Below are 24,909 nucleotides of genomic sequence, written 5' to 3'. Positions count from 1 at the left end.
CATCAGCCAACCGTCATTTGCATAGGGATCGGTCTGCCTTTGTTTCTTTGTTGTGCGGTGAAAACCTTGTTTTAGTTGGGATTAAGTTTCAACCCACAGACCCCTGATCAAGCCAAGAAGATTTCATGTTGCTAGGTTGCGCAAAACTGGTGACTGCAGCATGGAACCTGAGCTATGAAGGGAACAAAACATACAGAGAAAGAAGGAAAGGGACTAGCAGGAGAAGGACAAAAAGTAGAAGAGTTTTCCAACTCGCCAGAACAGGAAAACATTGAGGAGACTAATCAACAGTGTTTGTTGGTAACTCAATTTTTTTTAATCAGTAAAAACCGCCCTCCTTCCAACCCCGCGCCACGCCACATTCACCCCGTGAGGATTTGTAACTGCGTTTGAGACAGACCATGAAATAAATCACTCGCAGTCAGTGCCCTTGCAGCCATAGTTACCGAAAATGCAGCATTATCACCACCGCCATCAGTTTCTGTCACCTATTGTCTCCTGCGCCATGTTGGAGACCTAAGCGGCTGAGACCCAAAGCAAGGAACCCAGATATTCGTTAATTAGAACCAATGTGCGTCGTTCACAACTGGCAAGAATTTTAACTGCGATCGAAATAATAATATATTATTATTTCCACTGAACAATACACGGACTTTAAAAAAAGAATCTGTATAAAGTCGTAGTTGAAAGCAAGACCCCGTTGGGTCGCCAGAGTCTACGAATGTAGGATGCGAAACCATGAGAAAACCCAAAATGTGTTATCCTGTTCCCTGTTGAGCACAGGTCATGAATACAGGTTAAAGTGCAAATCAAGTTTGCAATTAATTTATTTATTGTTTTAGTTTTTTAATTAGCGTAGGTTTTATCTTCCACATCACAATCTTCTGAGATTGAAAAAGAAAGCAGTAGTATATCACCTACTCCAAGCACATTATTTTTTTTTTTGTTAAAATTTGCTTTCGTCTTTTTTTTCTTCGTCGGAATAGTACCCTCATGACTTTTTCTGTAGCCCGATTATTTTAAGTTAATGGTTACCTTATCCAGCAATATTATTCCCCATTACTCTTTTTTCACAAAAGAATAGATAAAAGAAATACACGTCTTTGCACACAGTGAAACAGTATGGAGGTATCTGGGCAGTAAAAAAGGAACTGAAATTACATATAGATGTTGAAATAACTATCTGGATAATGCCACCTTTTGTTAGGACGTTACGAAATCAAAGCAACAAAATAAAATAAAAATATTTTCATGTAAAAACCATGTATGGCTTAAATTACGAATGAGTGATAACACATATTCTGCACCGTGTGTGCTAGTGTAATTACACCAATCCCTTGACCTAAGCGGTGGTATGGAAGAGGTGGACAACAGCTTGTCAAACTTCATGACATTTCTCTAGTCGATGTCCAGTAAACATTATTAGTTCTTTACTAGCTCGTTCCACCCCTTTGTAAAAACCATGTATGGCTTAAATTACGAATGAGTGATAACACATATTCTGCACCGTGTGTGCTAGTGTAATTACACCAATCCCTTGACCTAAGCGGTGGTATGGAAGAGGTGGACAACAGCTTGTCAAACTTCATGACATTTCTCTAGTCGATGTCCAGTAAACATTATTAGTTCTTTACTAGCTCGTTCCACCCCTCTCTCTCTCTCACTACCCCTCCCATCCAAAAATTAAAAAAAAAAATCCTGTGTAAGCACTCCTCCATATGCATCACGCAGACACACGCATGCAAACAGCCTAGTCAGGGAAACACCAGGTACCGCTGTCGTCTGCTAGCCTCTCACGCTTGTGTAAGGCAAGGCGTGCGGCGCGAGTGTTGTCTCGAACACAAGTGTGGTCAGCGCCTCTTGACCTAATACGTGCAAGAGCCTTTGCTCTAACACTTCTAGCGTGGTTAGCCAGGCCTGACACAAACCCCACTCCACGCCATCTACCGTTTCCGAACGAGTCCCAAGAAAGCCACTGTTTTTATTTTATTTGTGTTCCCTGAGATTTACCACTGGAACCTACGACAGAAGTGTGAACATTATAAAAAAAAATCCGTGTTTATGACTGGTAATAATCTCTGCCTTGTGGCGACTTCATACCAGCATGGAAATCACGGTGCTCGGCTGAACCAGACACAATGCAACCACGGACCCAGCGCCGAATGGCCCGAGAATACCTGCATAGCGAACACGTTCACCTGTTTGTGCGAGCTGCCACAGTGACAGGAAACGTGAGGTGTAAACATCACGCTGTCACGCGCAGACCGCGCTCCGTCCCATCTCCCTGGCTGCACTGACCTTGCACCGTTACGTGTGCACGCGCCATGCAGCCACTGGGGGAGAATTACAATTACAGCTGGCGGAACGCTCGGTACACTTCTCGCCACGCCTTCAGTCCGCCTGACTTTTACACTCACCAACACGTATAAGTGGTGAGGGAGAGGATGTCATGCGACATTTTAGAAGGGTATAATCTTTGCCCCCTGAACTAGCATAGGTCTCTCTCCCTCCTTGGTTTTAGTCATGTATTGTTGTTTGGTAGAGATGACAAAGTCTGGTTTCTAAGGTTATTTAAACGCAGGTTGCAGGATATTTTTCTTCAATGCCGAACACAACGCATAGAGAATAGCACGAGATACTAACTTATCATACTTTTAAAAGTAGCGTAAAAAGTGTGTTGATGTCATTTCTTCAGTTTATTATAAACTTCCCCTGCCCAGTTCCGAAAGGGGTTTCCCAAAATAATACACATGGCTACCGCTACCAGCAGTCAGCCAGCCTGCTGTCATGCTCAAGTTTATTCAAGAACTGGAAAGCTGTTTAAATGTTTAGCCTACACAGAGATCAGGCACACATATTTTCCAAACATACGTCACATGTGTCTTAACAACGGTTATGTCTTGTAACGGAGGACAAAATTCTAGACCTAGCAAAGTTTCTATTTTCTTTTCTTTTCTAGCTTTTAAACATCGCAAATCTCTTATAGAGGCGAAATCCCGGTACCAACGCCTCCATCCCAAAGCAAACACAATGACTTTTTTTCTCGTCCATACGTTGACTAAACGCACCCAGGTCTAACATAATATAAAACCAACAATGATAGAACGGGAAATGTTTTCGGCAGCAACTAACACTATTTGACGCCTAGTTGGTAATGACAATGTTACTCCATATGTGAATGACGGTTAGCTACACTGCAGACATACCTCGTCTTTACTCTGATCAGACCCTACCTGACAGAGCAGGCTAATTTATCTCTGCAATCCCTCATTTGCAGTGGCGCAACGGTTAGCGCCTTTCAACAATGTCTCAGGCCCGCTGTTCTTCCTCTGTATATGGCATCTGCTTACAAGGCTGGCTGCCTTGCCGTGATATACCCTCAGATGTTGGCTCGGGCTAAAACACCAATCCCCCAACACACATACATTTTCCCGCACTTTGAGCGACACTTTCATACGCAGGCATAACGCTTTTGCTCGGAAAGACGAACAAGCAAGAAACACGGCGCTTGGCCAAATTGTTTTTACACAGGCCCCTTTCCCTGGGCCTGTCCAGCGTGTAATAACACTGCCACAGCTATACTCAGTCCTTTGTCAATAGGACATAAAGTGGGGTTTAATCTGACCTTTGGGGATAGCCCCCTACTCCCTTTTTTCCCCCAAGTGGGCCATGAACTACGAGCAGAAGAACGTCAGGTATGCATTACTCACCTCTACGGACGCTACCTGGAAGCGAGGTGAGTGAGTGGTGAGAGTAGCTAGACACTTCGCGCGCAGGCAAGAGAAAAGACAGAAGGAAATAATCGTATCGGGCAGGGGCGTGTTCAGGTGCACATCTCGCCCGCCAAACAATGTCGCCCCTATGATGGGTCTGCACTCGGAAATGGAGGAACAAGGTCGGGCAAGACGTTTTGTCAGGCAGATAAAATATTTTAGGGTCAAATACGAAATTACCTCAGATGAGACAACAAAAACTTCGTACACTGCTATACAAAATGTATCATTCCCTGCGGTTTTATAATGTAAGGGTTACTAATTAGGTTGTTAATCCGACCTGACCTCTGTTGGAAATTCTATTTCTGTTTCCAGAGCAGATGTTTCCACAATTCTGTAGACAGAAGACATTCTAAACTTTGTTCTCATCTACTGTCACCTCCTTCAATTAAAAAAAGAATAAATACTAATACTAGCGTAAGAATTAAAAAAAACACAGACTGGAGAAAAGGAATAAACGACATTAGTAAAGTTTGGACTTTTTTCTAATCCTTGTAGCCAAGCGACAACCATCCATAAATTTATTACGGAACATAAAATTACACCTCGTAGAATGCCAATTCTTGGGAATGTCCGTTATAAATAGTATGTATATACTTTAATAATACGAGCAATAAGTGAGAGAGATGATCAAATTAGTAAAGGCAGGTGGGAAAATCATTGTACTGACAGAGGGAAGACGGGAGAGGAGTGTGAGATAGAATGGGGTGTGGCGAGACAAACGGAATGCTAGTGAAAGTTAAGAAAGGATAGGAAGGAGGGAATGGGTAAGAATATACTGTATGTGCAGTGTGTGTGTGTTTATATATGTGTGAGCGATGTGTCTGTGTGAGAGAGAAGAAAGTAAGAGAGCATGTGAACATCGAACCAGACATATATCATTTCAGCGTAAATGGAATCTGACGTGCTGTAAAAAACATCCACAGTAATAGTCTTCATTCTATGATCTGCCTACGGCACCACCCACTACATTCATCTTCTACGCTTTGACATACCAGTTAGAAAAATGCCCAACCACAAGGTCAGAGGTCAAACCGCTGACTCTTTTTATATGTATGTTTACGCAAGAGTTCTACCCTCCTCTGCACACCTCGTGCTGGGAAATCCCAGTTTTGAGGTCAGGTTCGAGTACACACCTAACTCTACATAGCTACGAAACGGGGACAGTGAAGAACGGAGGGAACGAACAGCGAGTTCGAGGTCACAGTTGAGCTTTGAATAAACATGTTTTGAATGACTGTCACATTCTTTCTTTTGTAAAACATTTGCTGGCAATTAAAAGAACGGCTAATTGGCAGTAAGGCTTTGCGGAATTACTTTTTAAGTTGTAGATACGTAAATATATTTCTTCTTTTACTCAGAATGGTGCGACCTAACACACAACGGGCTAAATATTCTCAAAATAATCCATAATAAGCTTTTCTTCAAAGAAAGAAATATTCGAGCTGTGGCAGTTAGGCATTTGATGGGAACGCTCACGGTTGACAGATCACTCTTATTCTCTGAAGCTAGAGGAAAGATTACAAAAGCTGAATGTCCTCTGCCAGAATGTCTTCATTTCTTAACTTTCCTTAACTAACCTTCACCGGTTCGTTTTAAAGTGGGTGGTCACGCGGTGCCACAACCGCTCCGCAAAACCGTGCGTCTGAACAGTGAAGCGTGAGTAAGCGCTGGCGGCAGCCTCGCACCCACACTCCCGCACAAGTGCGATCCGTAAGTTTGCTCTGCGCAGTTGGAGTAGGTGTGCTACAGTCAATGGGTTCAAAAGGGTCTTTCAAGTATAGATTACTGATAAAAGCCGTACGCCTCTTCATTTCGCTAAGGCTGTGCCATCCACGAAAGCTGAAAGTTTCTCTCCTATAGCCACGACGCTTGGCTGTTTAGACACCAAGGTTATTTTGACACAGGAACATCATCATACAAAACTCAACCATTCAATTTAAATAAGAGCAAATTCTAGATACATGATGGATGGTTTAAGAAAAAGATGAAACGAATGAGTGATGGTTTTCATATTAGTACTTTTCCCCAGATACCTCAACATCCACTATATGTATTAATTCTGAAATGGGTGAGAGGAGGATCTAAATAACACCGTTACTTGATTGTGTAGGCTGCACATGATAAACTCGACACTATTTGCATCAAGGGACATCCCTAAGGTCGAATCCCTGCCACTGGGTAACTAATACTCTTAGGAAATATCGAGATGATTTGTTCGACTCACCTCTCCCACTGCGACCAACGAAGCGTAGATCGTTGAACTTGGCAACCCTGTTTTTCATGTAGGCCACAGAATTTCGAATCTCCGAGCAATAGTTCTCGTCGTTGCCGGCAGTGATAGAGACTTTCGTGCCATCTTTGACTTCTCCCAGGCAAACCACCTTAAAGGTGACTGGCAGGGTTTTGTTGGATCGCCAGTGTGTGGGTAGCACCGTGCAGACAAAGTTGGGGCTTCCTGTGTTGATGAGCTCCCCTGCGTGCTCCTTCAGTACACTGTCCAGTGTCCTCTCGCCGGGCAGGCACTCGCTGGCCATGGAGAGAGGCGACTCTGTGAACGGTTTAAAACCGTTCAAATCTGCGGGCAAATGCATCAAGCTTAATTGTGTGTTGTTTTTCAGAGGATAAGGCAAGACGGGGATTTTTACACTTGCGCGACGCAAGGAGGGGAGTAAAGAAAAAAATCGACTGTTTCGCCTCCGGTCCCCCCTCCGTCAAATGTAACGTCGACGGTAAACAGCTACTGCTCAGTGCAAGGCCCACAACCAGTCCTACCCCTCGTGCGGTTTTGTGAATGAGTGAGCCCAACAGCATGCGGTTTTGCGTTTATCTGGCCACTCCCCCGCACTGACTCAACATGCGAGGAGTCCCAACCAAGCATGCATATTCATGTGCCTGAAGTCTCCCATCACTGAGTAGAGAAAGGCAGTGCACTGCAGGCCCTACTCGCGCTCGGCGAATGAAACGGAGCTTGAGGAACAAATGTATACGGTGCTGAACGACACATAAACTGGCTTTGTTGAAACCGGGAACAGGGGTTTACTGTCAAAATACGATAAAGTGTGCCAACACACACAAAGTCAGCGACTGTTAATTTAGCTGATTTATCATAGTTTGTTTAAAAACGCTATTCTTAAAGGAGTTCGTATTCCTTGAAAGAGCATAATGATGATTTGTCGCTTAAAGTGTTATAGGTCTTTCTTTAGGCAATAATTGTCATAAAGTGTCACACAGATTTATCTTTGTACTGTGAATATGTTATTTTTCATTTTCGTTATTTTAACGTTTGTATTTCATAATTCAGCGTTACGCCTGTCTCCATCTCGTCTCTCCTGCATTTGTACTTTTATTACCTTTAAATCGATACAACATAAAGCTGTCTTACAAAGATTATAATTTGTACTAAGAATCTCTATATTGTGAGTACATACTGTGCCTGATAACTTTGTCAAAGTAAATGCTTCCTCTATCAGCGAGTTTCTTCATTGCACGGATTGGGATGAAACATGCTGTAGTAAGAACTTTTGATTACACAACTGAGCGAGCCATAGTAGCATCGCTTATTTTTTCAGGGCGGTGCGCTGATTGGAAATAAACTCAATGCAGCCTCAGAAAATATTATACGCACACCTCTAAGTTGAGTGCTCAGTACATGCGAAGCAGCAGCTGCCAGGGTTTTCAAATGTAAATTTCTTCTTTTACATAGAGAAGCAGGCCTGTGGGCACTTTTTAAACTGTTTGTTTTGAATCGGTCCCTCGGAAACACGCAAGACGGCGGAAAGAGAGAAAATAACCCGTCGAAGATTAAATTCTATTTAACACATTTCTCACTTGATTTCTTCTTTTGTATTGAAGGCGGCTAAATCTAAAATATCTGGATAAAATTTTTGTTAAATTATTGACGAAAGCTCATTCAAAGAGCGAGGTTGGAGGGAGGTATGGAGGTTGGGGAGGGGAGGGATAAGAGAGACGCGAAGTTTGGCGAGCAGACAGACGGGTGGAGCTAGGCATTTCTCTGCGCATTATTGCTCTATTTTTTTTTTTCTTTCTCATATTTAAAAGTGCGGGTTGAGCATAAGGCCATTCCAAAATTGCCTTGGATATTTGACTTTTCGTTTTGCAGAAGACAGTAACTATCATCACTCGTTTCGGGATTATCATCCTTATATATATATCATGTTAAGCGCTGAGCAACTCTTCTTCCGCCGCGGTAACTTGGGATTTTAACACTTTTCTGAAAACACAAACACACACGCACAAAGCATGTATGTATATATGAGCGAGAAATTGAGAGGAGGATGACACGATGACCACGATGAATATGATGATAAAGCCATAGAAAATAGAAAGATAAAAGAAAATATGAGTATTGTTATTTTGACTTATATCTATTTTACGTGTAAAATAAAGAATTTGGGCAAACCTGGCTGTTTACATTTCTGGAGTACGTTAAAGACGTAAAATAAAAACAGTTGAATATTTGTTCTATTGCGATCTTATATTAGAGTAATGGTGGCTCAACATGCAAACAAAGGGTGCCAGAAAAAGAAAAAGAGACAGGTATAAAGTAAATCATGAGTAGGAAGTGGAAGAAATCTCCAACGGATTTCTTTGTCCACATACCGTAATATAGAGGTCAGAAAACTTTGCATACGAAGTCTCCATGACGAGATGATAAGAGTGAGTTGTCAAGATGTACATTCAGCGAAGCTGGAACGATTAGCCAGCGGTTTTGTGGTCCGAACACCGCAAAACCGCAGGCCGGTATTTGCTGATAGTGACGATGGCGAGACTTGTTAATATCTACCAGTGGAACTGTCTCCCATGATGTATTGAAGCGCGCGCTTCTTGGTTTCTTAAGCCCACGCACGAGGCAATTTTAGATGTGAAATTTCAGCTCAGGTACCTGCTGACATTTCAAACTCCTTACCACGCTGAGTTTTTGCTTGCAGATGGAGCTCGCCTACTCAGTGTGGCGTGCGCCTGGCCAATGTACAAGGATACCAGATCGGTTCCCAGACAACACCATACCAGTCTAATAGCAAACTTGTGAGACCACACGATTCAACCACCTACGTGGTTAATCAAAACACACACAGAGAGAGAGGAAAGAAGCATTTACTAAGAAATAATTTTTGTGGGTCATGCGGATATTTGTGTATTTTTTTGTAAACGTGATCGTCTACTGCCCACCTCAGAATGTTTCTAGAACTTAGGTGATGCGGAAATGTTTCAGTATACTGTATTTATTGATGAGGACTAAATATCACGTGCTTAAATATAATATGACATGACATTTGTTGATATAATTTATGTTTTACTGCGATTTTTTTGGGGGGTTGCTATTATCCTTTTGTAAGCTCAAAAGAACTTACAAACAGCAATTAAAAAGCTGTTTCAGATACAAAAATTATTTACTGCGTATACCTTTGTCATAACAGCAGTCATCATACATATTAAAAGATTTTGCTTAAATCAAAATCCAAGGATCATATGATCTTTACAATACAAACGGGGTGAACCATACACAGAGAGATGTCAACAGCACGGATCTTAGGACTTATGTACATTAAGTTTACTTTGTGCAGGACTAGACCAATAAAAGACCTCAAATCATGTTGATTAGACATATTTGTGTACAAACGTGACGTCACGATTCTGAGCTCTTTCTGTGTATCTCGAAAACGAAAGAAGGGATGTTCATACAAATTTCTGAAAAAAAGTATCTTGCACTATGCTTTATCTAGTAGGTGCAAAAAAGTATCTTGCACTAAGTATTAGTCATTAGAAAAAAAAGAACGTGCATCCCACTTAGTCTTTTAAATTTTCCATGTATTCTACTAAAAATAAATTTCACATCACATCATGATGATTTATGTTAATATCGGTATCAGAAATTATTTTGGTGACTTTGACTAGTTCTAGGACTAGGAGAAGATTTATGATATATTCTACAATCAGTCACCTGAGACGGGAGGATTTTTCTGGGAACTTTTCTATTGATAACGTCACTAGTATATTCAGAGAGGATACCTTTTGGTATAACTACTTGGAGGAATCTGTTGTCGTTCACTTTATGACTTATTCTATAGCTTGAAGAGTTGCAGCACGAATTACTAACAGGCTTGCTGGCTATAAATGAGATTGAAAACAAAATCAGAACTTGGAGTAGTGCCCGAATATTTACTAATAAATTCACACAATAAAAATAATTAGAAACTAGGACTAAGTTTCTCTCTCAATCTCTCTTACTCGACGTTTTCCCTTCACACTAATTTTTAGTAATTCATTCCCTCAGTCTCTCACTTTAACCTTCCCTCCTCCTTTCTCCCACATCAACACAAACACAAAAATATTACGAACCGATTTCTCACTCCATATTTAAAGTTTAGTGAAAGTAGTCATTATTTTGCAGTTACTAGTAATTATTGCACAGCAGTGCAAGTTATTGTGGATACTGAATACTTTCTTTTTCAAGAGCCAAATAAACGGAATATATTTGGTTTCAGTCTTTGGTGTAACGAAGTGACGCCAGGCTGAGGATTAAAGCGATGATAAAAGTAAATGCTCACACGTCTGGATACAATAAACTTTCTTAGATGACTGTTTTTAGTATTAGTTGTATAAAGGTATCTGGCTCCTTGCCATTGATATGTTTGGACTAATTTATTACTTTTGAAGAAATGTTAGCACCTATATAAATCGAAATCTTACATCTTTCGCTTTTACAGGACCATTACTTGAAGTGAGTGTCGCTAGCTTAGGGTGAACACATTGTTGGCTTAGCACTGATAATCATTCCTCTTCAGGTTCTATTGTTTCGCCAAGCTCGAAATCTTACGCAATAATGACAAACTCCTATGCGAAATTTCACAAAGCCGACGTCTCTTTGCTCGGATATTCGAAAGGGAATTGGGCTAGAAGAAGAAAAATAGATGTTTGTAAGGAAAAGAAACATTTGGGGCTACGGATATTCTTTACCAAGCGATAAGCATTGTGCGAAGAAAAAAAAAGCAAGGAAGGAAAAGAAGAAGAAGAAGAAGAGGAAGAAGAAGAAAATCATTTCAAAAAAAAAAAAAAAAAAAATCAGAGTTGTTCATGGGCCTAAAGGGATTGACTTGACTACGCGACCAAATCTTCTGAATACAAATTCTAACTTTGATACAATAATTTATATTACAATAAAACCGTTGTTTTCATTGAACAACAAATAAAAATAAATCGAAGAATATAAATAAACAATATCTAAGAATATTTCATTACATTATTGCCAGCGAAAGCAGTCTTCTCTGAAACATACGCATAAATCTTCCACTTTTTTTCAGTCTATTTAGCCATCGGTCCATCTACCATAATCCCCCCCCCCCAAGAAAAAAGAAAAAAAAAAAGAAAAAAAAAGAAGGCAAGCACATTGTCAGCCAATAAAGTATAAAAATCTAAATATTGTTACAACGAGTTAATAACCTGAACACCGTGTACTTAAATGACATTTTCAGAGCATGTGCGATGACAACTTACGAAGGTTCAGAAAGATCAGCCACATGCAGATGCCCCCGGAGCCCGAAACTCTCTCTCTCACACACACACACAGACGCGTGCGCGCGCGGGCATATTTGAGAAAGAATCTCGTCCTCTAACTTTGGCATATAATATAGAACAGCTAATGATTGACTCTTTGAAAGGAACCGTTATATTTCTAAAATATGATCAGCACCGTATATTTTACAGTCGTTACTTTTTAAGAAATCGAGCACAAAGGTATCATGGTATATGTCATATTTCAAACGCTGTATACCTTATCAATTCCAGCCAGAATCAAGGGATGGAACCGACTAAAAAAGCACACTTAATTTGTTTGTCTGTGAATGATTGTCTCTCTATTTGTCCGTCTATCTTCTCATAAACTCTCACTTTATAGGATCTCAATGAAAAAAAGTATTGATTATACTTAGGCGATCAACTTCTGCTTCAATATAAATGACCACTTCCCCAGGACGATAGTAATAATAATTTTCCTACTAGAAAATCTGTAATACCAAAAGACCGTTTATACATCCATATTTAAATACTGACGTTGGTAGTACTCTCTACCATACGAAATAGACTAACTGCAAGTGCCCTCACACTTCCTGAAAACAGACTCACATCAAGATATAAAAGACTACTGTACTCATTTTAAACATTGCGACGGTTGTGCGCCGTTGCCAGATAAAAATTGTTCGCATTCTTTGGAAATTTGTTTTTAGAAAAAATCACTTCTTTCATAGCGTTTGCACCAAATAGTCTACACATATTAAATTGTTCTTGAAATATTTTATCAGCCACAACTGTATCCCAAACTGTTGTCTAGCTGTTGAAAGGCAAAACTCACATATATTCAACGTACCTGTAATTCTACCAAAATTGTCTCGAAACTTTTGAGGGTGACTTGAAAGTTGAAAACTTCTTGCCAATAGGTGGAGCTGAGCCTGTAATGGCAGTTATTGCAAACCACACCAGATTTTACAGTGACTAGCTTGTTGTGTCAAGTGTGCAAGCAGTGTATGTATATATAGTAATGGGAAAGCTTCGGTTCCAGAACAACGCGGGCGTTGCAGCAAAGACAATCCGGCATTTCCACTGCGACACCGCAAACCATGCTAGAGGCCACAGCGAGCCACAGTTAACACCAAAGCCGCCAACACCGCACCGTGGCGGAGTCGGCGTCGGCGGCGATGGCGACAGCAGCATGCAGCAACAGCAGTGAGCAGCTAGCATGGCCATGATTGGCGGCAACGTGACATGCAGATTGACATAAACTAACAAAATGACTTGCATGTTGATCGACTCTCTTGAGAAGAGTGTTGACTGTTGTAGAAGAATGCCCTGTACTCGTCAGAAAGAAAGTTTAAAATTTTTCCCACATGCAGCACTAAATATACAACAATCTTATCAACAAATCATTTTATGTAAATAAATGACATTCATTCATTCAGTGAGTCAGTGAATCAATCATTGGTCGCGTGGTCAGTGAGCTTGAAATACTGTTTCCAAAGGGATGCCTTCGAAGAACTACAAAGCATTCAGTTCTCCACTGCTGGGGAACAAACAATTTAAATCTTAAAAGGCAACTGAATGAAATAAGTAATAAAGAAGTAATTGGAAGAATCGCCCTCCAAAAGTAATAAAATCAGATATTTAGTTTATCACGTATCGTGTTCTCTTGCGAAGATCAATACTTGCTCACCATTCTGGAGTGTGAGAAGCAGACGACACATTCTTGTGCGTATGCTGAAGGATCAGCAGCTTCGAGCTTCAACAAGAAATCGATGAATAATCCACTTTTCCGTCCTTTTACACCTTCTCAGCAAGTAGAATGTTGTTTTATCTCATTTCCTTTATAGAAAGCTTTGAGAACCGAAGGAGCACTTGGCTTTCTAAAGACGAAAACAGCCCTGTGGCGTCTGCCAATGTTACAACTTACTACGCATGCGCTGATGATGAAACAAAAATGGCAGCCTCCTTACTGGAGGAACGTTTGTTAGGCACAGGAATAAATAAAGACAACACTTCTCCTTTGTCAGTTAACAAGTCTAGGTTCAGTAGGGGTGGAAAATAAACATTAAAAAGAAACAGCTGCTCACTCATTGTGAGCATTAGAAATTATTGACTCCTGTTAAAAAGAAAAAAATAATTTCATTTCGCGAAGCGAACTTGGAACGACGAACGGAAGGTTAGTGTTTACAAATATAAGTTACGCATAGATGTTGATAATACTTCTAGTACTTGTTGTATGGGCGTTCTTATTGATAAGCCTTAAATTCATTATGATATTAAAGCATTATTCAATTAAATCACCTGAACTTATGCCTCGAGTTATGCGAAAGCTTATTTTTAGTTATGCTTGAAATAAAATCGATGTCACAAATAAAAGTTCAATAATCAACTGTAACATCACACCTTATATTAAGAATTTTGTTAAGTACAGTTATTTGTAAAGATTATGAACAGATAATTAGAGTAGAATAGTTGTATATAAAGCTTTCTTTTTCTGTGTTGGCGTACACATATCTTTTATTTGCAGACCTTATAATTAGTACTACATATTTTTTCAGCATCTGATTCATTGATGACTGACTATAAATTCATGAAACCGTCATAAAACTTTCTGTAATATTGGGTAGAGAATTGAAAATATCTAGCCCAAATTGCATGATTAGATGAGATGAAACTGCATGTGCAGCAAACGCTATAGCAAGTAAATATACAAAATCATAAGAAAAACCTTATGGTTTGTGCATGATTACACATTCCATGAACTTGTTTAACCTGTCCAATTCTCTCGCTTAATTAATCATTAGTCACTCACTTATTGTGCAATGGGTATTTGGTTTTCAAAATATCTGTATGCATCCAAATGTTGGACACTTCATTCCTATTTAGCGATTTATTCTTATGCAGTTGGTTCACACAAAATATAATAGTAATTAGTTCATTTAAGACTTAACCACAGCCCAATGAAAAAAAAAAAAAAGAAGCAAGGAAGAAGTGCAAGCAACAATTAATTAATAATTGAAAAAAATCTGAAACTGAGTTTGAATGTATGCAGGACTGAGAGTAGAAAGATACAACTACTTATGTATTAATGATACAAATGATAAAAAGTATAGTTTATTATGTTTTTGTATTTCAAATACACCATAAATATACATGAGTGTAATTAGTGAGAATTTCACAGATTGCTTTTTGAACTATGTTATGGCTTTGAAGTTATTTATATATTTTTAACTAAAGTTATTTCTCAGTTTGGTACCATAAAGGGATTAATCATTCTTACACAGTACTTATATTAAAAGAATTCAGTCTAGAATTTTGTACCCTGATTTCATACATTGAAGTTTACACTATCTTGCTTCAGAGCGATAAAACGGAAACTGCAGAAAGTGCCATAATGCTTTATGAGTATGTTTCATTTGCTCTAATGGAGGATGTTATTGTCATAATGTCAAGAACATGTATGTTTGCACTGGTTTGAGTGTCACTGTCTAGAATGTTTTCTCACATGCCTGCAATTCCAGATCAATGGAAGGATCAAGCTTTATCTCTCCACAATCTTTTTCACCTGAAAATGTCTGTTTGCTTGTTTTCTACAATTGTGTGCATCCATTAGGAATTGTAGGTTTAGCAAATGGTGGCTGTCTTAAGTTGCCTTCGTATAGTAGTGTTGTGTGCCCACACCCTGCTGTTGATATCGACTCTCATCAGGTCATGCATAGATGAAACATCACAGGATGCTGTTCTCTACAGCAATACGCAGTTCTTGTGGATATATTTTCTTTCCTGTTTGAATAGAATTTGTTCATATATCCAGCCATGTGGTAGCCCAGGTGTGCTAGAGAAGTTCTGCACAAATGAACAGAGTATTGGGCCATCTCCTCTTTCATTTTGATCACATGGGTCACCTGTCAAAGATTATGGAGATTACTGTACTATGTGGATCTGATTGCAGATGATTCTGTTATTGGTGCTTCTAATGCTTCTTATCTGACCTGATGTCTGTGCTCTATCTTGTGATCTGGTTTGTATGAAAGCCCACAGATTTTCTTTAAGACCAAACAGGCATGCAGACAGGACTTAGTATTGATGAAACTGGTGCTTGTCTCATCTCTTCATTTTTAGTGGTAGGGTCCTGTAAGAATTTTTTTTTTTAAAGTTTAGCACCACATTAGATCAAATTTCAATGCTAGCTAAAGGATTCAAATTGACAATAGAAACAAGCATATCATTTGTCTTAATATTAGTACTAAATGAATGGTTTTTATTGACATGCTATATAAGTATATAGTGTCTACTGCCATTTACTAAGGGATTGAGAGTTGTGTGTATGATTTTCATACTATAAGTATAAAGGATAAAGGAGATGCTGCAAGAATGCAGTTTCGTTTACAATCATGTATTGTTTAGCAACATTTAGGTCAACAATGGACCACATATATGATAGAAGTCCCCAAAGCTTATAACGAAGCTGAAGAAATAAATTCTTATCCCCTAATAACTTTATAGCCACCATAACATTATAGTGTAACCCATTACTCATGTGTTTTTAGTAATTATGGTGTAAACAAACCTGCTGCACTTTCAGTGGTACAAAAAGTATAGTACATAATTATAGTACTTTATTCTTGATAGTGATAACAAACAGCTGTATTTAAATACACTTCATGATGTTCGAACAATGACAAATTTGCCTACCAGTGCAATTCTCAGAACGTATCTTATCATTAAGCAACACTTGACTGAAATGCTTATTATGCTAAATATTAGTATTAAGATTGACAGATTAATTACCTGCATTGTAGGGCTATGAAAAATGCTTCAGTACCATTGTGGTTTGGTGTGTAGAACTGCCTTAAGTGAAGAGAGGTTCAATAAATCTGGGACTTAAAAAGTTTTTGTACTGTTGCATCTGTATGTTTTGATTTTTATTTATATTTGTTTATGCTGCTTTTGTTTCCTTTGATATGAATATCTTTGTACTAGTGTTTTACGTGCCCTTAACCATCATACGCATTTTTGGTTTCTTTTATTTCTGCTTCTCCCTCTTTTCATATATGTGTGTGCACTAGTGCGCACTAGTGCTTGTATATCATTAGGTATGGTTAGGGAGAGATACATAAAACCATTTACATATAATTTTTCTCAAGTCCTTAAGCAGCACACTTGTTACTATTCGAATGTTTGAAACTTTACTCTGTAAATTACTTAGAAAGGAGAACTAAGATAGTCTTGTTAGTGGTCATGAACTGCATAAGACAACACTTTAGGGCAACCGATGGTTCAGGAGAATGTGCAAGACTAGTTGAGAGCAGGTCAGAATAAGGGTTGGGTTGAGTGAGGACCACCTGAGTGTTAACCACTAAGCTTTGTGCCTACTGGGCTTAGCAAATATATGGGAGTGCTTGGCAACGGGCAAACAAGTTAAGCTTATAAAAAGAAAGTTTTGTGACTCATTTTTTTCTGTTTTCTCTTGTAACTAGAGCCTTGTGATGTCAATACTTGGATGCCATTTTTTCTTTAGTGAATCCTTGTTTTCCATGGAGTAGCACTAGACCTTTCATTTGGCTATCTTGCCCAAGAATTTATACAAATTAGGTACCTATAGCAGTATGCAGGTTTTTACTGTTGATATTTTTACTATGTACATTTGGGCACTTGCCTTCTCTGGACTTGAAAGTACCATAAAAATCTATGTAAAGTGACCAAAGCTAAGAGGTAACATGGATACAAATTTAAGCAACAAATCATAGATCTGAACATATCTATAAGCCCTTTTGCATTCTAAATGCGTTTAGGGCTGTGATTTTTCTCAAATATGACTTCCTTGAGAAGTTTTGCCATCCTCAACCAGTTTCTTACTAGTTTTGTCAAACTTAGGTATATGTCATTTATCAGTTTGTGACCTGTTGTTGGGATTTGTTGATGTCACCCTGACATCAAGTCATGGGGCATTTTAGGACAGCTACAAGGTGGTAGACATCGTAAATCAATCCATTGATACTTCTAGTTGAACAGGGATTTGATTACGGCCTTCATTAATACCATTTGTTTTCATAGTTTGCCCATATACCGCCACGAAAATATTTGTGGTTACAACTCTTGCTCGTTGTAACAGACCCTGTGACCATAACGTCACAAGTTCAGCACAGTGGCACTGCCCACGGTCACGCATGCTTGGTCTCGTGCAAGCCGCACGCACAGCTGAACTTAGTCGGCTTCCAAACGGTGTTGGTAGCCTACTAATAGTAGGTGGTGTGGTTTTTGATGCTCCTGAGTCGGATTTGTGTTCTTTTATAGTCCGATCTGACCCCTCTTACATCGCGCGCTTGAGCAGACCGCGCTTGATTAGCGCCATGCCATGTACAGAGGGTTGATCCGACCTTGTTGACAAAGACAGAAGGCGTGACGAAATAAAGGATGAAGTCAGGAAGGGCGCATTCTCCTTTTGACGGTTGCGCTCCCTACTTTGCTTTTGTCGTCTGTTAGAATGCGGAAACGACATGTACCCACTCAAACACGCAGCGGCGGTCTGGTGGCGCAACACAAAAACGTATTTCACTGAGACAACGAGAACCACAGACTATCTCCTCCTGATATAACTTCAGTTGCTGGGAGGACGTAAAATAAAACAACCAACATAGGACACGGAACCTAGGTGGTGGAGACATTAACATCTTTTCACGTAAGAAGGATTTAACTGCCCCTCTTCCCTCTGAGTAAAGGAAAACATCGAAGGCTTATAGATAAAGTTAGTGAACGAACAGCAGCAGCATTGTTAGATAAGAGCGAATATGCCGTAGGATCCAGATTTTTAAAATTAACGAACTCCTCTCTGTTGAGTCACTGACAAACCCTCCACCCCCACCCCAAAAACAAACAAACAAAAAATAATCAACAAAGAAAACAAGCAACTACAATGTCTAGAGTATGTTTCGAACAATGAAGAGAATTGGCAAAGTGCCTGATGTTTCAAGACCTTACCGGCGAAAAACCCTCAGAGTTATAGCTTCCGTTGTCCAAGATAGTCGAGTGGTGAAATTATGATAGTAGTTTTATGTATGAAATCCTTTATCATGAAAGGAAAAGGAATCTTCAAGCCTGTTGACAAAAGAATCAACAGCAGTCAAAGTTAAGAACTGTTATCCCGACCATTGCAGCAAAGTTTTTGCACATAAAATTAACGGAATATATCAGCATGGAAGTAAAAGTCAGGCCCATCTAACCATTTTTCAGGCTGGAGGCATTTTATGTCTTAGGCATCTGAAGGACCCGGACAGCCCTTCACAAGCTATGCTGATACAGTTGAACCGGAATCGCGTGCGTGTATCACACGATGTGTATTGTTAGCACAGGAATGCGGCCAGCTGGGAAAGGTGGGGTTGTGGGCGAAATACCGGTTTCAAATACCTGCTCATTTGTCATTTTTTGTGTAGGCTTGACGAGGGGTTTATTACTTTGTTTCAGTCCTTATGAGTTTTCACTAATAGTAACTTTAAAGACCAACCTTAATGGCTTGCGTTTTTTGCAGATATCGGCAGATATAGGAAATATAAACCTAACTTGTAAATTCCAGCTTCCAAAGCCATCCGCTAGTGATCCGCTAGGACAGTACGGTATTCGCACCTACTTATGATCAGGTGGGTCTGGTGTACCCAAGTCTATATTCAAGTAGTGATGTAGATCCTAGTGCACTTGTCCTAATATTTGTAGTCTATATTACGGTACTAAATGAAATGTAGATATTGATAATCGAACTGTATGTAATATGTAAGCATATCATTATATACTGGAAACATAATTTGTGATTACAATTACAGGGGCCCCGGAGAGGTCGTCTGCCCCGGGACATGTGCTGGCTTTCGGCGGCCGTGGCCAGCAGTCACCACCAAACAGAGTGTGAGCGACAGTTGGGATTATTCGGACGGTCACAGCACGAGAAATACAGACTTTCAGCGTCCGAATAATCTGAACTGTCGCTCACACTCTGATTGCTGTTGACTGATGGCAACCTTGTGAATGGTGCTCTAGTGTGACGTAGTACACTGTAATCGGTGCTCGTTGATCGCAGCTGCAAATCGTAGCGGAAAATTAACGGATATGTTTTGGAGGGTGAAATTTACAGGTTAGTTTTTTTTTTATCGCCTATATCTACTGATATCTGAAAAAAAATGCAAACCATTCAGGTTGGCTCAGTGTGTGTGGGGGTGACACCTGTGGTCCTAGTGAAACAGACGATAGATACCCAAGGGTTAGCAATAATCCAGAAATGTTGCGGGATCAGACGCAGTGGTCCCCGGGTTACGTACACAGCTATGGCTAGGTCTTGCAAAGGCTGTAGGTATTGATGGGAGGTCAAACAAATCCGGAGGTACAGATAAACCGCTGGAAGTCCTCTTGAATCTGGGACACACAATCTTGCTCATTTAACAAAGATTGGTGTATTTTTACATTTGAATAGAGAAGGTAGACGAGGAAAAGGAAAGAACAAAAATGACAACGATGAAAGGAGAGGGGAAAAAAGTTCTTGAAACTTGAAGAAAATGAAGATGATTTCACCAGATTAAACATATTTGGTACTTTTTCAATATTCAGCGCCAAAACAGTTCTAACACCTTTTGTTGATTCAGACCTAAAGTGGTTGGCACGAAAGGAGGAAGAGAGAGAATGTTATTACTGCGATGATCCCATCCTATGATCAATGTGATGTCGCCTTTACACTGGCGCCATTGCCTGGTACGTTGCGGATAGAGACAAAGCATCGGGGTGCGTCTGTCCTTTGCACATGTTTTTTGTTTAACTTTAGAATTTCCTCATATTTTCCTGGGGTGTCACAGAATAGGATGCAAGTTCTCGGGTGACACGGGGGTTTCATTTGGTTCCTTCCTGACCCTATGGTTGCATTAAAGTCTTTAAAAAAAATCCATAATTTTTAAACTAATGGTTATAAAGTATAAGAAACAAACTCTGCCTGAGTTTGCGGTAGAGCTCTTCAAATTATAATTAAAGTGTCACAATTTTCAGAATAAAAGCTATACGTGATTGTTCTGGATGGAATGAAGATTCGAGCTGTAAGTGTTGGTTTTAGTCTTGCACGTTTTGTCGTTTCCCACCCAACCATTTCCCTGGTCATCATATTTCAGTCTGTGTGTGTTTTCGTTTCACACCCACATCATCCATTGTCCCAGAGTTGGGGGGAGGGGGCAAACAAAAACTGGAAGAGACCGTGCGTGCATGTTGTCTTTATACGTGCAAAAGATCAACGTTAGCATCGTTTTTTGTCCGTTACAGTAAACTCCGAGATGATGTAGAAAGAGCCTGTATAATTGTCTCCCTTGTTTACTCCCTTTCCCCTTTTGTGATGCTGCGACATATATCTTGCCATTTGACCTAGTCTTTTCCATGCAGTGTTACTCGTCCTTTCTGTATTTCTTTATCCTAAAAAGTGAAAGTTTGTTTCCTTTTGGCTCAATAGAGCACCGTGTGTGCGAAAACTACCAGGTTTATTTTCATACCTGGGACATGTGGGAGGTTTTGTTTGTATTTGCTAAACTACGGCAGTAATCGGTTTGGGGTAGGGGTAGGTCGTGCTTGGCTAATGTTGAAACTTAACGGCTTGTTGGAATCTGAGATTATAATAGAGGAGGGTATGGAACAGTGCTGATTAAAGGGACAGTCTATTCCACTATAGATAAGACTCTAGTCCTTAGGCGAATGAGTTAAAAGCAAAACTAGGACATTAAACAAGGCAATCATCCGCTGGGCCTACTGCCGCAGGAACATTGGACCTTCCAGGAGCAGGGACCGGCTCTGTTTGACGTGAGTTCAGTTCTTTGTCTCGGTGGTAAAGAACGCTAAAAACTCCGGCACAGGAGATGGATTTTCTGCAAAGTTGGTGTTGATTTGTCTTATTAGTCGCGGCCCCCTTTCGTGGCATTGAATTGTAGCCGAATAAAATAAATGTTTGCTGCACTGCATCTGCAGGCAAGTTTATAGAAGCTGTCATAATCCATGCACCATGGCGTCTGCGGATCGCGTGTCAGGGGGAGGCTGTATCGTTGTTTGCCAGGCTGGTGGAAACACCTGATTCTGTTGAAATAGCCGCAGTTTGTTTTTCTCGACTTGTGTTTGATTAGGGGTCGACCTGGAAAAAGTGTTTTCCGATTCCCGGCGCAGCGGCGAATGGCAGAGCTGAAGAAGTGCGCCGCGATTGCCAGAGATCACGAAGTGAGAGCCATCCGAGCCAGGTAGCGCGACATTTTGCCGAGAACTTTGATGGTGACATTAGGACAGCGGGCCATTCATCGAACCCTTGTTTGTGCTAATTGGGAGGCTTTTGTCATCTAATGAAGCCTCGACTTATTCAGGTTACCTCTGCTCACGCAAACCATTTCTGAAGTACACAACGCAACAAATCTCTTTTCCAGCCTGGTTGACAATTTTTTTAAAAGGAGGGTGAAGGGAGGTTGTAGGGCTGGGAGAGGAGAGAGGCGAAGTAGCAAAAAGTTTGCCAAGCTTTGTCTCTTATGTAATAACGCAGTAGTGACGATTTGCCAGTACATAAAAATTAGCGTCGTAAATGCTTACGATTGCGACTGGTATAAGGAATGGTTTCCGTTGATATTGCGTATAAACAGCCGCTGTACGCCCATCATGCGTACGGTCGGGCGAAGATGGGCGAGAATGTTTTGCGATATTAAATGCTGGCCCATTAGGGACTCGAGTCGAAAGAGGGCAGACAAGTAGTGTTTCTAGCTTGCTTGTCGGAGACGTCCGGCGAGTAACGAGAAAGCTGTATCCGGGTGAGAAACCGGTCTGGTTTATGACCGCGTGTCTGCCTTTTGAAGTTTTGTTTCTTGAACAGTTGACATATCTTTTAATGACAGCATGGCTGGTGTGGTATTTGCATCAATTCTGTACCTCACGGTCGTGTAAAACCCGCATGGCGCTAAAGCTGAGAGCATTTAAAGCTCTACTACAGTGCATTGTTTTTATTTTCTAATGACTGGACAAACGTCCTCTACGAGGTACTTTTCCTTAAATCTGGGCTAGTGCCTCCATCCTTTCTCGAGATGCAGGCCAACTGAGGTGTGGCTAGAAAGAGGTGAAGAACACAGACATGACAGTTTTACATGGATACGTTTACATTCTTTAGCCGATACGAGAGCTGGGACAATGTGTCTCACACCCTTACAGTTAGGCGATTTGTAGACAGGTTTCTGTTCAAGGAGACATTTGAAGGCCTGCATATAGAGAATGGAGGAATAAATACTTTGGGGACAATAGTACTTTGTACCAAGTCAGTTCTTGTAATTATGAATAAAAATTATCCCTGCGCGCGCACATACACAGAAATGGTTTTTCTAAAATTCGTAACGTTACTCCGCAGTTTTCATCACCTATAGGAGACAGTAAGAAGATAATCAAAAAGATTAGGACGTTCGTTTCTGTCCATATCATTTAAAAAAAATGTCTTACAATTTTCAAACAAGACTAAGAAGTCTAACTTATCCAAAGACACCTTGTGGACAAAGAGGAAGCTCGAACAGGTGTGTGTGTTGGAGGGTTGGGAAGGAGGGGGAAGCGAGGTTAAAGTGTTCAGATTTGGGATATGGGGAAGTAGCGAACGTTTAAAGTACATAAAGACACACGGTCGGTGATGACGTTGCTACCCCTGGCTTCTGGCAGTTACGACCCGTGTAATATGTCGCCCATAAAACTCACGAGAGGACGAGAAATGAGCGTCACTTAACACGCCTGCTTCCTTTTAATGGCCACCCCGGTCTCCGCGACCCGCTCGCATGGGCTCCATCTTCGATTGTGGCCGAAGCGGTCGTGATCTGCCGAAGACGGGGAACAATCGGCTCGGGGTGGATAACGCAGAAAGAGAAAGCACGAGATCAACAGAGAAGATCAACAGAGACAGTTCGGGTCGCTTCAGGAAGGACAAAATCAATGCAGCCAGTTTGCTTCTTTGTCGATATCCCCTACCTTCTTTCGGCGGATTTAAAGGCAGACTTTTTTTTTTTCGGTTTAGGATCTTCATCCATGCCAAATTAAAAAAAAATGATTTAAAACCTTTTCTGTGGATTGCTGACGTATTTGCATTCTTTCGGGGGAACATTTTTTTTTCTTTTAAAAGGTTTCAGAAGCATTGAACTTGCAAAATGTTTTGTTTGCCATCGGTTGTAAATATAGAGGGTTTGAAACTCCGCTTACCTTTAAAAAATATGCATCGTATAAGGAGAAAAAAGATGAAAGAGAAAAAAGAAGCCCAATCGCTGAAAGAATGACTTAAAATGAGTGAGTGAGAGGGACGAGATGAAGGCAAATCGGAACTGCAGCCAATTTTAGGAGCAACAACACACCGTGGCACCAAAGACTTATACTACTACTACTTCAATTACTGCTCATAATAAATGTTTGATTTATATAGTGCTTGAGACAAGAACGGGATATGGATAGCTTACTGTGCTAATGTGTGAGCTCAGGCTGTGTAAACTAGCGAAGACGATGCGTGTTAATTGTGCATTAAATTAGCAGATTAAAAATATTGTAATTTAAAGTGATTTAAAGTGATGTCTTGCTAGACTTCGATACATAAGATTTATCAGTTTAAGAAGTGATAGTGATCACTATCATCGCCATTTTATATGGCGATGGGCTAACACGCACGCGCGCGCGCACACACACGTATACGAGCGCACACGGAATTGCATCCAGTGTAGAGGTGATGGCGGTCACTTTAATATTTTCTTCTGGTTGCAGAGGTTAACACATCCTTACACGAAGGGGTCGGCGAGTGTAACGCCTTCAATATGTCGACGGCTGGCAAGGACAACATCGGAACCATTCAACAGTCTCTGACCACAACTACAACTACGACCAATGCGGCTAGTGGTGGTGGTGGAGGATCGGGGTCTCCTGCAGGGAGCAAAGCCATTTCCACCACAAACTGGTTTACGACCGAGATTCAGCAGATGATGTGAGTCCCACACACGTCTTTGTCAGCTGGCAGCCGCATCTTCACTTTGCATGACTGCTCTTAGAATTTCTTATTTCTTGTGCAATGAATGAATTTCTTTGTGTCTGTCTCTCTGTTTGCCCTGCTGTCTCTCACCACTCTGATACTAGTGTATGCACGGTCCTGCCATTTCATAACACCTCTTACCAGTACAGTGAGGGTTGGATGTCCTGTGTTCAGCTTTCGTCTCGGGCACGTTGTTCTTTCTCTGCGTGTGGCATCTGTTCACAGGGCTGGCTCCCTCACCGTGATATAACTTTAGTTGCTGGCTCGGCGTAAAACACCAATTCCCCCTCCACCCATAACACCTCCTCTCCCCTCGAATCGTCATCTGTAGGATGTCGGATGTGATTGAATGGAAAGGTCAAACGACATTATTTAAACGCCTGTGGTAGGTATGCGTATTGTTTCGTTAAGTCCGCGTTTTGTCTTTATTTCTTCCTTTTTTCAGTTTCTTTTAGTCTTTCTCTCTCTTCTCGCTCTACTTTTTGTTCACTCTCTCTCTCATTGGAAGAATGGAGGTGAATAAGTGGGAAACTTCCGCAAGGAGGCATCCAGGATACATTCACGACATCTGAC

The 24,909-nt window shown here is 40.6% G+C and overlaps 2 protein-coding genes across 5 annotated transcripts in view; one reads left to right on the top strand and one right to left on the bottom strand.

The window, feature by feature from the left end:
- Nucleotides 1-13,206, bottom strand: part of LOC112567303 (flocculation protein FLO11-like) — a 38,735-nt gene extending 25,529 nt beyond the window's left edge. For 2 of the 3 annotated variants that reach the window (XM_025243945.1, XM_025243947.1), the window contains exons 1-2: nucleotides 13,000-13,206; nucleotides 6,001-6,351 (exon numbers count right to left, since the gene is read on the bottom strand). In XM_025243945.1, coding sequence (XP_025099730.1) covers nucleotides 6,001-6,351; nucleotides 13,000-13,030 — 382 coding nt within the window. In that variant the 5' untranslated portion in view covers nucleotides 13,031-13,206. Of the gene's footprint in view, nucleotides 1-6,000; nucleotides 6,616-12,999 lie in introns of those variants that run through there. The other variant, XM_025243946.1, reaches the window with a different exon arrangement.
- A 61-nt stretch (nucleotides 13,207-13,267) lies between these two features.
- LOC112567307 (transcription initiation protein SPT3 homolog) overlaps nucleotides 13,268-24,909 on the top strand; it is a 52,926-nt gene continuing 41,284 nt past the window's right edge. Inside the window, exons 1-2 of one of the 2 annotated variants that reach the window (XM_025243951.1) lie at nucleotides 13,268-13,485; nucleotides 24,075-24,291. In XM_025243951.1, the coding sequence (XP_025099736.1) occupies nucleotides 24,125-24,291 (167 nt within the window). In that variant the 5' untranslated portion in view covers nucleotides 13,268-13,485; nucleotides 24,075-24,124. Of the gene's footprint in view, nucleotides 13,486-24,074; nucleotides 24,292-24,909 lie in introns of those variants that run through there. The other variant, XM_025243952.1, reaches the window with a different exon arrangement.

Source organism: Pomacea canaliculata, linkage group LG6 (genome assembly GCF_003073045.1).
Source record: "Pomacea canaliculata isolate SZHN2017 linkage group LG6, ASM307304v1, whole genome shotgun sequence".
NCBI lineage: Eukaryota > Metazoa > Mollusca > Gastropoda > Architaenioglossa > Ampullariidae > Pomacea > Pomacea canaliculata.
The sequence above is the reverse complement of the archived record's forward strand: the minus strand, read 5'-3'. Positions and strand labels throughout refer to the sequence as shown.